This window comes from Rhagoletis zephyria, unplaced genomic scaffold, assembly GCF_001687245.7.
Source record: "Rhagoletis zephyria isolate East Lansing unplaced genomic scaffold, Rhagoletis_zephyria_1.1 Rzeph_scaffold_00113, whole genome shotgun sequence".
Classification (NCBI taxonomy): Eukaryota; Metazoa; Arthropoda; class Insecta; order Diptera; family Tephritidae; genus Rhagoletis; species Rhagoletis zephyria.
In genome coordinates this window covers 461,372-474,024 of record NW_016157197.1, presented here as the reverse complement: position 1 = coordinate 474,024, position 12,653 = coordinate 461,372, and the positions used below count along the sequence as shown (strand labels likewise).

Below are 12,653 nucleotides of genomic sequence, written 5' to 3'. Positions count from 1 at the left end.
GATATGTATTCGAATGGTTTTAACAAGACAATTATTTGCTTACCGATTTCAATTTCAGAAGAACTAACCATTTCTGGGCAGTCACCAGCTTCTTGAAACATAATGTCGGGTCACAGTGAAAGTATTTCCAAAAATCGCTCAAGCATATAGTATACTGAATTCCGTCGAGTGTTAACGTCTAATATCAATTTTTTAACTGAACTCTCAGGTACTCCATCACGCATTTGCAAATTTCTTAAGATATCCGACCTTTTAATGCTGTTTTTTATAAATTTTACAGTTTTTCTAACCTTAATGATCAAATTCTTCACTGTTCCTTGTTTGAGACCACTTTCTACACCTAAATGAATTGTATGTGAAAAGCAAGATAAACAATTTTTTTCTTGAACTATCCTTTTAAAAGCCGTCGTCATATTAGCACCGTTATCCATTACGATGCATCGGATTTTTTCTGGCAATATGTGCCATGTTTATGTGTAAGTACTTTTTTCCAAGACTCCCTGCAGTGAAAAGCTGAACCAGTATGCACAAATGCAAGGTTAAAAGTCATACCAGTTCGTTATGAACCATAATTATACCAGTTCCTCATAGAAAAAAGTAAACTAGTTGGTAGAAATTCTAGTTCGAAAACTGGTATTAAATGGGGAAGTCATACCAGTTCGTCATGGACTACAATTATACCAGTTCCCCGCAGTGAAATGCCTACTAGACAGTATAAATACTATTTCATTAACTAGTATGTGCTAAAGCGACGGCCTACCATTTCGGCGATTTCGAAAAACTTATGCGATCAGCGACATCTGTCTTTAAATAGCCACAACCAAAACCAAAATGTGGTTAATTGCTTCCATTACAAATGTCGGCTGTGGCGTCGAGTGAAGACTACCGATTCTGGATTGAGATCTCAGGTGGAGGTTGTTAAAGTAAAATAAGTAAATTAATTTAAATAATTATTCCAATTTAAATATAAAAAAGATTTTACATACATTTAATTGCATTTGGAAACAACCTAATTGCTCAAATACCATAAAGAAATGAAAATAAATTATTTTTTGTTCTTTTTAAAACAATAATTTTAAAAATTACAACAAGAGACATAAAAAAAAATAAATAAAAATTAAAATTCAAAAAAAATTTGCTCACTGAGATTCGAACTCGGATCTCTTGACTTGGCCTGCGAAAGCTTAACTCTGTCGACCATTGCCACCGTTGCAGCGCCGCGAGCAAAAATCGTTGGACCATGTAGTCTATTTGTGGTAAATTGGAATACTTACAAAAGTGTTCCTCTGTCATGCTGTAGCGGACCAACTCGTGTCTCTGCGCCAGCTTATTGTTTGTTATCCGATCACTGCTCGTGTTTTAACGAAACGTGATTGAAGTTGAGCATTTGAAAGCACATTTGCATGTCTGGCTGTAGCTGAACGTGTAGAGATGCTCGCTGTTAGTTCTTAGCTCCCAGCATGTTCGGGTTCGAATACCGTCAGAGGCAACATGTAATTTTTAATTTTTGTCTTGGTTTTTATTAATTTCGAAAAAGCATTTGAGAAGTGAAGAACAAAAGCGTGTACAAACGAAAAAATATAACAACAATGCCATTGTTAATATGTTGGAGTAGTTTTGTGCTACTCTGATGTAATGCAGGGATGGAGTATATGGTCCTGCCCTAGGACATCGCAATGTTAATTGGACCATATTTTTTATATGAATTGTGGTTAATTTTGGAGTACTCTTTGGTCCTTAGGGAGTACTCTTTACACGCATGCATGGAGTAGGCGCGATTTTTGCAGGGTACTTATGCTTCTCACGGGGGAGATGCTAGTAGTATTTCCACCGGTAGCGTGCTGATGCAGGAGCGGACAATTGACTTCTCCTATGACACCGCCATGTTAAAAATACCAGTCGCTAACATTGAAAAAGGATACAACGTGAACTAGTTCGGCTGAAACGCAAACTGGTAGCATTCTGGTTCACAATTGGTAGCTTTCCCTGCAGGGCTTTTATCCGATACCTACTTATTGTATTTGGTGAAAGTATCGTTGCCAAAAGTACTTGGTCTCAAGATGAAAGTATTGAGTACCTACTTGTATTTACTTGTATCGCAGCATCCCTACTTCACAAGTTTTTTTTAAGACTTACGTACTTATTTTTGCGTATTTGACAACATTTCCTACACATGTACATTTTTGGGAAAGCTTTCCATTCTTTTAATTTTCCTTTAGCATGCAATATCTTATGATCTGCTACCAGCTTGAAAGAGCAATACCAAATGTTGAACACAAATATGTATACATATATTCCAAAACACTTAAACGTATTTTGGCGAGAAACCCTGGGCTTTAATCGTCACATACGATATCGTATCACTTGTCACGTAAGAACACATTTTTCGGATTATATCATACGTAAACGTACTCTTTATCCCATTCAGCTTACACGACTGAGGTATCACATCATTTTCTTTCGTTTGGTTTTCGAGCCGTTACGATTTCGGATGTTACGATTCGAGCCCTGGCTATACCACAATTGCTAATATAAATGGTACATTATTTGCTGGCATGATATTTTATAGAAAAAAGGTTTTTTCTTAACAGGGGTCGTCCCTCGGCAGGCAATGGCAAACCTCCGAGTGTATTTCTGCCTTGAAAAACAGCTTCTCATAAAAATACAATCGCCGTTCGGAGTCGGCGTAAAACTGTAGGTCCCTCCGCTTTGTGTGACAACATCAAGGCGCACGCCACAAATCGGAGGAGAAGCTCGGCCAAATACTAACATATGTGTAAGCGCCAATCTATTATTATTATTATTATTATTATGATATTTTATAATGCAATTCCGAGATTATTGAAAAATATTGAAAAAAATAAATAAAATTTCATTGATTTGGCATATCTAAGAGCGTATTTTGGTAATTTATCGAGCTTTTTATAGCGCTTGTTTTCAGTATTTATACCCGAGCGCACTTGTGCACAAGGGTATTATAACTTTGTTCACATAACGGTTCTTTGTAACAGGCAAAACGAATCGAGATAGATATAGACAAATGTATACGTAAATGATCAGAATGAAAAGAGAAGTCGATTAAGCCATGTCTATCTCTTCGTCTGTCCGTCTTTCCGTCCGTCCGTCCGTATACACGATAACTAGAGAAAAAATTGAGATATCTCAAAGAAATTTGGTATGTTGATTGCCCTTTACCCATGGTAGGTTGGTATTGAAAATGGGCGAAATCGGATCGTAATCACTCCCACTTCCCATATAACGGTAGTTTTCAGAAATACGAAAACTTCGATATTTTTGTAGCTGCTGAAGCTTATTCCCTGAAAGTCGATATTTGCAATGATTTTAAGATGTTAAATAAGAATATTATAAATTTTAGGAAAAATGGGCGTAGCCACGCCCATTTATGATTACATGTATATCTTGGTAACCGCTGAACCAATTTCTCGCACAGTTGTTAGCCTTGGTGCTTGCCACATAAAAGCAAAGCGTTAAAAATAATTGAAATCGGGCAAAAATTACGCCCACTTTTCATATAACGGTAAATTTCAGAAATGCTTCAAAGTTCGATATTTCGAAATTAAAGGACGCTAATTTACTGAAAATTGATACGAACTGCAATCCCTTGAAAAGAAAAAACATTATTATGGAATTTTAAATAATGGGCGCGATACACACTTAACTATATAAGTTGATCTCATTATGTCTTACTGAACGTTCTATCGAAGATGTTTTAAATAGGATTAGAATCACCCTTACCATGTAGCGGTAGTTTTCGGAAAGGTGAAAAAACTATGTATATTTAATACTTGCGCCGGGTATCTAATGTTCGGCTCAGCCCGAACCTAGACTTTTTTACTTGTTTTCTGGTATATTTTTTCCAGCCCTGGTAATAACTCGCAAATTAAGTTTTACACTTTAAATGCAGAGAATATCATGACAATATGGTTTGGCACATTCACTTTTATTAAAATACAAAATTATTCATATACCTTTACGAACATTTCTTTCATCACATCACACACAAAGTGCACCGTAGCAATATGCCCCGAGATGTTGTTCTGGACATCATTCGATTCAGCAGCGTGTTTGGTTCGCGGATTTCCCTTGCAATTCTTTTTGTAATGTGTCTGGCGCAATATTTGCGATGGAGTTATTTCTTTCGATTTGACGTTCTATTTGGGTGGGAGTCACATTTAATTGGTGATTGCGCAAACGGTTGCGATTTTACTCGGCGTCTGTAATACATACTTTATTTGCGCAGGCGATCCCGCTCTGCCTTGCAATTTTTTTATTTTTTTGCTTCCAGAAGGTCTGGCCATAATTCTGAATTTGTCCTCTATTAATCCTCTTTCCAATACATATTTGGTTCTTCAAATCGAATAAAAGATAGTCAAGTTATGTATAGATTGGTGCACTCATTACGAAAATAAAGGTTTTTTAATTCAAATGTAAGGGTCCAGGGGCTGTAAGAAAACTATTTTCTTGTTATATTCGACCCTACCTACAACCTGCACTATACGATTGAGTGCTGCCGGACGGTTGTAATTAAAAAAGCTATGAGCTTAAAAAAGCCGACTCTACTAATACATAAATTTGCAAAATGCAAACTTTTTAAATATTTTTTTATGTTATACTATATTTTACATTGCAAATATCGCTTTGCAAACAATTGAATTGTATTTGTAACACATTGCATTTTCCACATATTTTTTTATAAACACAAATCTCAGAAAAAGTATATCCTCCCCTTCTGCTGTTGACTATACATTTTTTCAACATCACATGAATCTATGCTTTTTAAGAGATCAGCAGGAATTTCAAAATGAGACAATATTTTTCCAATTTTTTCAGAGAGAACCGAATATTTAAAAGTGATTTAAGCAATTTTATTTTTATCCTATTTCTTTGCTTAGTCTTTATAGATTTTCATTGCGCTAAAGTCCGCTCAACCTCAGCGTAATTGCATGGCATATTCCGAACTCTATATCAGAACGGAGCGCTTGGATCGTTTGAATAAACAAGTAAGTAAGTACCTGCTTCACACCAGTGATCGGCAAAGAGTGCCTATTTTGAGGTTCCCCGCTACTCAGCATTTTTTGCATATAAGTACGTCTAAATCAGCGAAACGCCACCACTCTGATATACGCATATGCACAACGACATTGATTTATGTGCACAAGTTGCCCTCCATATGAATACGATGCCCTCATCATACTCATACCATCCCCAACAAGTTTGATCCTCAGCTCAACGGAGTTTGATCCACAATATTCTTTGCTAGAGTGGAATCATGTGAATCATTCCACTCAACCCGAAATTTGTAAATGCCGCTTCCGCCAACTAGTTAGGGAATTGCTATGCAGGTGGTGGTTGTTTTTACCAACGCATGTTAAAATTGCGTTTGCTTATACATGCATGTGTATGTATGTATGTATTTTGGTGATCGTTTATTCATATGTTCATATGTACATAGTTATATAAGTTAAGTTATTTTATTAAATAACGCATTTTTAAAAAAGTGTGGGGACTCGCGTCCCCACGTCTTTATTAATTGAGTCTAAACTTAGAACTGAATACAATTGGTTTCTTAACATTAAATTAAACCTACTATCGGCCATCAGTCACGTTGCACTTGCATATGCACTATTCCGAATATTGCCCAATCGTTGTTGTGCCAATTATTATTGCTGATGGAATAACAAATTGGTTAATGCGGTGTCAGCAATTGTGCGGATGCGCGTGTGGAGTTGCTGACCGTTGGTAGAAGTCAATTCTGCAGAGATTGTTGGAAACTGTTGCGTTAACCCTTCCTCCTTTAAATATGATCGTCCTCGATCATTAGTAGAATGGTGAGTTGTTGAGATTTACGTATGTTGGAATGTGGTTTGTTTCGCTTGACGGATTGACTTCCAGGCTTGTGCTGGGCTTCACTATTTCTTTTCCCACATATTGGATTTTCACGGATCGTTTCCTTAAGAAAAAAAGAAGAAGCACTATGATTATTAAGAATGCTGCCGTAGTTAGACTTCCGACAGAGAAGGTTGCCTTTTTGAGGGAATTTATTCGATGGGTATTGTTGATATGCAGGTCCTTCAAGGCTTCTAGGGAAAGTAGTTCTATGTGGTCATTTTCTAACGGGATTGGCTGTAGTATTGCAGGGATGGTTTCGATTGGCTTTATTTCAATATTGCTGAATGTTTGACTGTTGATTTTAATTGTTGAATTGTAGAATATTATCACGTGCGTTCCGTTTACTTCTTGGGATGTCTCGTCGGCTTCTAGTTTGCCGTTGAACTGGTTTAGCAATATTACTCCTGGTTTTATTTCTTCTAGCGTAGGGACGTGATGGCCGTTGGTTGTCGAACATGTTGAGTTTAAACTATTAATTATCCTAGTTACACATAAATCTTTACTTAAATCTACCAAATGAGTTTCCTTGCAAATGGTTACATCATTATAGCTTTCGCATTTATTTTTTATTCCAAACAGTGTATATTTTCCTTTCAATATTTCATTATACTCAGTTTTTATTACAATATTGTTTATCCTTTTTACAGGTCGTATAATAATTCTTCCAAATGTTTCTTTTAATGTTAGAGGTATTTTTACCATGTATACAATTTTCATATCTTGGCTAAATACATTTACTTTTGACAGTTCTAATGCTTCTTCGGCACTTTTAAATGGTACTTCATCTTCTCTTAATTTACTAATTGACAATTCTACTTCTTCCTTGCTTAACATTACTGAATTTATTATATTATGCTTTGCCCATTGAACGGCATACCTTATATTAATTAGCTCTTCCTTAATTAGCCTGATTCTATTTTGCAAATTTATTAAAATTTCCGTTAGAACATTGTCGTCCTTCCTTATCGTGTTTAACATTTTGTTTACTATATAAGTTATGATATTTATGCGTTTCTCGAATAACTGGTTAATTACTATTTGATTATTGTTGTTCTCATTTAAGCTATTTGAGTTGTTTGTTATTATATTTAAATCTTCATGATCAGGAGATCCGGCTAAGTACTTCCATGCCGTTCCCAATATATCAATTTAGCCTGATAGACCAAGAAAAGCCCTCAAGTCCTTTAGTGTTTTTGGACATGGAAATTCTTGAATTGCTTTTACTTTAGTGGGATTAATTTTTATGCCTGTTTGTTATACAATGAAAGCTGTCTTCTCAATGTCGGATTCCTTCAGAGGAATCTGATGGAAGCCACTATTTAAATCAAAAACAGAAAAATATGTGTTGTTTCCCAGTTGCGAGATCACCTCGTTGATTTCCGGGATTGGGTATTTATCGGCTATTGTTAGGGTGTTTAATTTCCTATAATCCATTACGAGTCTGTATTTTTTTTGTCCAGACGTGTCTAACTTCTTAGGTACAACCCACACGGGCGAGTTGTAGGGTGAACGGGATGGCCTAATAATTCCATCTTTTAATAGATTTTCTATTTCTTGTTTCCCAAAGTCTCTCATTGCTAGGGGGTAAGGATAATATTTGGTGTATACTGGGGTGTCTGAAGAGGTTCTAATTTCCCCTACTACAGTAGTGGTGTAGGTGAGTTTCTCATCTGGTTCGGTAAATAGGTGCGGATATTTGTTTGTGAGGCGGTCAATATGTCGTTTTTGCGTTTCTGTCATGTGGTCGATCCTTACGTAAATTTTGTTAACCGATGGTGAAGGTTGTTGTTTAATTTTTATTTTTATGCCATTGCCAAATGTGAGGGAGTCGTCGTGGATGTTTATGGTGGCACGAAGCTCTTTAAGACTATCGTTTCCAATTATGCCGTCAAAGGATTTTAGGGTGGGGAGCAAAAATAGTTTTAAATTCGTGTCCTTTCTGCCAAATAGATTAATAACTGTGTGGTGGGTAATTTGTATCTGTCCGGCTATGGAATTAGCAAAAAATGGTTGGTCATTGGGAATTCGTTTTGACACGAGGCAGGGTTGGATGTAATTTTTGCTCGAACCGGTATCGATGAGCATTTTCAGAATTTTTCCGTTCTTCGTTCTGCACTCTACATACGGCAACGAAGAACTGTTCATTCTAAAAGATGAATATCGATATGGTCTTGAACGTCTTGTGATGGATTTTGTTCAGCGTATTCCTGAACTGATTGTCCACCTTCTTCTTTGGCAATTTCTGCTTCCTACTCTTCCGCTGTTGGATACCAATCCTGTTGATCTTGCGGATAATATTGGTCTTGTTGGTCCTGTAAATAGTATTGGTCTTCTTGAGTACCTGCCTCAATGTGGAAGTTCCTCTGTTGCTTCAGAGGCACTTGTGGGGAAAAGTTGGATGGTCTTTTCCCGGCCTGGTTATTAAGTGGTGGCCTATTCATGTAGTTGACCGCTTTTGAATCCAAGGAGCAGTCGACATCCATTGGCTCTGGACGTGGAAGTTGCGTCTTAGCGGGGGGTTGAGCCGGAGGCCTATAATTTGGGGAATTACGGTAACTAAGAGTAGGTTGTGGGCGTTGGTGAGCCATAAAATTATGTGGAGGCACGTATGGTCTTGGAATGTACCCCAGTTGTGGGTAGAATTCATTACTTATTTTTCTGGGTGGAAGAGGTGGCCGCAGATCTTGGATTTTCTTAACTTGGCCATTATTATTCAGCGCGTAGTTTGAACGGAAGTTTTAAGCATAAGTGGAGAGCCTGAGGAAGGTCTACCGGTTCTCTCATGCCAAGAAGTCTCGGCAAGTCACAGTTTAGTCCTCGAATAAAGGTGTTGAGGGCTTTGTCCCGGTAGGTCCGTGTAAGCAAATGCATGGATTCTGTACCTACTTCCATACATCCGAGTTTGTTGAGAATAAGTGACAGGTGTGAATACAGCCTTTGGTAAAATTCTTGAATAGTGAGGTTGCCCTGCACTAATGCGGTCATCTGGTACTCTAGAGTTCCCAAATCTCGTTTATCTGCGTACTGGAGGGTAAGGCATCTCGAAATAGCCTTCCAATCCAGCGGTGTATTATAAGATTCGAGGGCAATATCGGCGTTGCCCACGATTTTATTTCGTATAACATTAAGGATGCCATAATATTTTGGAGTTCCTTTTTGTGGCTCGTAGATCTGCAATATTCTATCTACGCCTTTTTTCCAGGAGTTAAACTCTCCCGGATTGCCTGAGAATTCCCGTAGGCATCTCACAACGTCCGGAATTTTGTCTAGTTCCGTTATATTGTTCGCTAGGGTCGAGTCTATGGTCACGTCCGTAATATTTGTAAAATTTGCATTGGGGTTGAGGGCGGCTTGCACTAGGTTTCGTCCTTCTTGTCTTAATATATTAGTCACCACGCCAGTTATTATATTCGTTAGTTGTTCCATATTAATTTCGTTAGGGTTATAGGTAACTGGTTGGGAAGGGGCTGTGGGAGTCGTATTTAGCAATGGGGGTCGGACGAGGTTATTAGGATTTGCCATAACTAATTTTTATTTATTTTATTAATGTGTCCTTATCCTCTGAAGGGTCCCTTTGGTGGTGAATCGCAGAGTTGGACTGTTGTTATGAGCTGGAGGGTCCCCCCGAAGGTGGTGAATCGCAGCTTTAGATTTTTATCAGTTACTAGCCAATGCCCGCTTACTTCGCGGCGCCTAATAAGAGCTTTTCGTTGGCCAATGCAAAAGAGCGTTTAAAAACAAAATTAGTCTGTAAAGTCAAAATTTTTGATTTAAGTTGAAACCACTAAGGTGCAGTATCCTCCTCTCACATAGGCCAATAATAGTAACGCTGTGATACCATATGGAATATCTATCCCTTTTGGTGTCATGAGCTTTACCAATGGTCTTATTTCCACTCGTGAGATCTCTGCCAAGCATGCGTAATCTTTTTGTATGATCTTGCAACTACAACATTGGTGCGATGCGTATGCCAATAAAAGTTCTTATAGAGAAACTCAAGAGCACAGAAGTGAGTTTTCTGTTATAGGAGGGCCTAGAATCCTCGCTGTCATATAGGATGAAAAGTTTTCCGGTACATTGCTAAATGAGTCGTGTGATCTCTTAAGTATCTTTCAAATGGAGCAATTGATATACCTACGGTGATCTTTCCTTGTTAATTCACCACTTTTACAAACTTAACCCCATCCTTCATTTAGACATCTGAAAACTAAATTCGTATAACTTAAACATAGGGCCAAAGTAGACCAACCACGGGGTTTCTATACATTTCGGCTGCAGCGCCATCCATTGGGTTCATTTTCTGTAAAACCATTGCTTACCATAAAATGAATACGTGTTATGAATTTCAACCTTAACTCCTGCGGCACTAATTGGGTAAATTTTTATCAAAAGAATTTTCCATCATACAGGTACATAGCTCACATTTAAAATTTGAACGAAATCGGTTAATAAATACGATTTTTATAAATAACTCTACTCCAGCACCACCTAGCGAGTTTTCTAGTAGCATGTAATATATGTATGTCAGATAACCTCCGACCATCTGACGGAACTCTATTCAGTGGTTTTTGAGTTTATTCCGAACAACGAAAACGGCTATCATTTTATGCAAATAGGTATGTAGATATAGGGCAGTCTATAACGAAACCCGAAAAATCAAAGCTCCATTCTTTGTGCAAAATTTAAAAAAATTCTTCAAAATTTTCACATAAATTTTACCTTTTACTAAAAACTAAAAACAAAGTTACAATATTTCAATGGGATTTAGAAATCTAGGAGAAAATGGTTCCCAATCGAGTGATACTTGTGCGTTTACGTAAATGTATATCGATGCAGTCTTTCCAATAATTACCACTTTTCGCCATAAGTACGGTATTGATAAAAAATGTAGCTGTGTAGAATTTCAGGACGTTAGCGTAAGTAGTTCCAGAGATAAGCTATATGGGAAGTTCAGTTTGTATGGAAGGAAGGAGCCACGCTCCTTTTCCAATGCATTTGCAATATATGCACCAGTGCTAAGTTCAGTTTCCCAGCGTAATTGGTTTTAGAGATATATTGGTTTTTTACGTTTCAGTCTGTATAAGAATTTTAGGAATATCTCGAGCTACATACCGAGTAAATTTTTGGGTCAGAATATTTATTTTCAAGGTGTTGCCAAATATGAACCAAGTCGGTGCAGCCGTTTAGTAGTTTAGTGAAATACATTGTAAAGAGAACTGTATGAAATTGTTAAACGTGACGTCTCAGATTTCTTAATTTTTTGGCAGCAACAACGAAAAGTTTTAATTTTTTTTAGCGAAAAACCTTCCACACAGAAAAAAAAAAGTTTGTGGTTATATCAAGGCGAAATTTTGAGAACGGTCCGTTGCTAACTCTAAATATAAACTACGACACACTGGAAAAAGTTAATACGTTCAAATACCTAGGAATAATGATCGACGATAAACTAAAACAAAAAAAAAATTGATTCTATATTTTCAATTAAAGCTCTAGCAATATGTACATCGGTGAAAACTGCATTTAACTCCATACATTAGCATTTGCGTGATGCGCTTACAAACATACAGACAAACATACCAAAATTTTATATTTGGCTTCTGTTGATCTAATAAACCCTATTAATTTTTCTTTAACATATTCTCAAATACTCTCGTTTGATTCCCATATGGCAACACTTAGTTTATATTATAAATTTAACTGAATTAAAGTTTTCAAACCCGCTTCAAGAATATTTCATTTATTTTACAAATTTTAATGAATACAATTTTTCAGATGGCAAATCCCCTAAAAATATTTTAGCATTAAAATTTCCTAGCCTCTTTAGTTTGATGCCAATATTGCAATATTTAATTTATGCTATCAATTAAATTAAATTAAAGTTTTCAAATAGGTGGCAACCTTCCCCAAAAACATATTCAGCTGTAAGCCTTTGTAAATTTCTTTCTTTTGACAGCCATATTGCAGTATTCACTTTACCGTATCAATTGACCTAAACTGAAATTTTAAACACAGGTGGCAACTCTCTAATTTCTTCTTCTATATTGGAAGCTAAATCTCTAGCGATACAACGGTGAAAACTGCATTCAATTCCATGTTTTCGACTGATGTGCATACAAATATACAGACAGACAGAGATTCAAAAATTCTAAAAATTGTTTATTTGGCTTCTGTAGCTTAAATAAAAACCCACCATATTAATTTTTCTTTAATATCTATAAGGTACAGACATCGACCTGTTACAATTTTATTATATGTATAGATGTAGATATAGATTTCATTTATTTTATCAATTTAATACAATAAAATTTTTCAAACAGGTGGCAGCCATCCCTAAAAATATTTTCGGCAATATAATTTCCTAACCCCTTTCAGTTTTATGCCCATATTGCAATATTCAATTTATCTTATAAATTAAATTAAATGTACATTTTCAAACAGGTGGCAACTCTAAAAAAGTAGTTTTGGCTGTAAGCCTTCTTCAGCCTCTTTCTTTTGACGCCCATATTGCAATATTCATTTTTTCTTATCAATTTACTTAAACTCCAATTTTCAAAAAGGTCGCAGCTATCTAATTTTTTTCTTCCTATATTTTAAGTTAGACCTCTCGCAATACATCGGTGAAAACTGCATTGAAATCCATGCATTCGTTTTCGAGTGATGCGCGAACAAACGTACAGACAGACAGACAGACAAAAATTCTAAAATTGGTTGATTTGGCTTCTGCTGCTCTAATAAAGACCCCA

General features: G+C 36.5%; 1 protein-coding gene across 1 annotated transcript in view; it reads right to left on the bottom strand.

The window, feature by feature from the left end:
* Nucleotides 1-5,509: 5,509 nt before the first annotated feature.
* The window catches only part of LOC108378125 (uncharacterized), a 7,248-nt gene continuing 104 nt past the window's right edge, over nucleotides 5,510-12,653 (bottom strand). The window contains exon 2 of the mRNA XM_017634425.1: nucleotides 5,510-7,061. Within this exon, the coding sequence (XP_017489914.1) occupies nucleotides 5,839-6,888 (1,050 nt within the window). The 5' untranslated portion in view covers nucleotides 6,889-7,061 and the 3' untranslated portion in view covers nucleotides 5,510-5,838. The remainder of the gene's footprint in view (nucleotides 7,062-12,653) is intronic.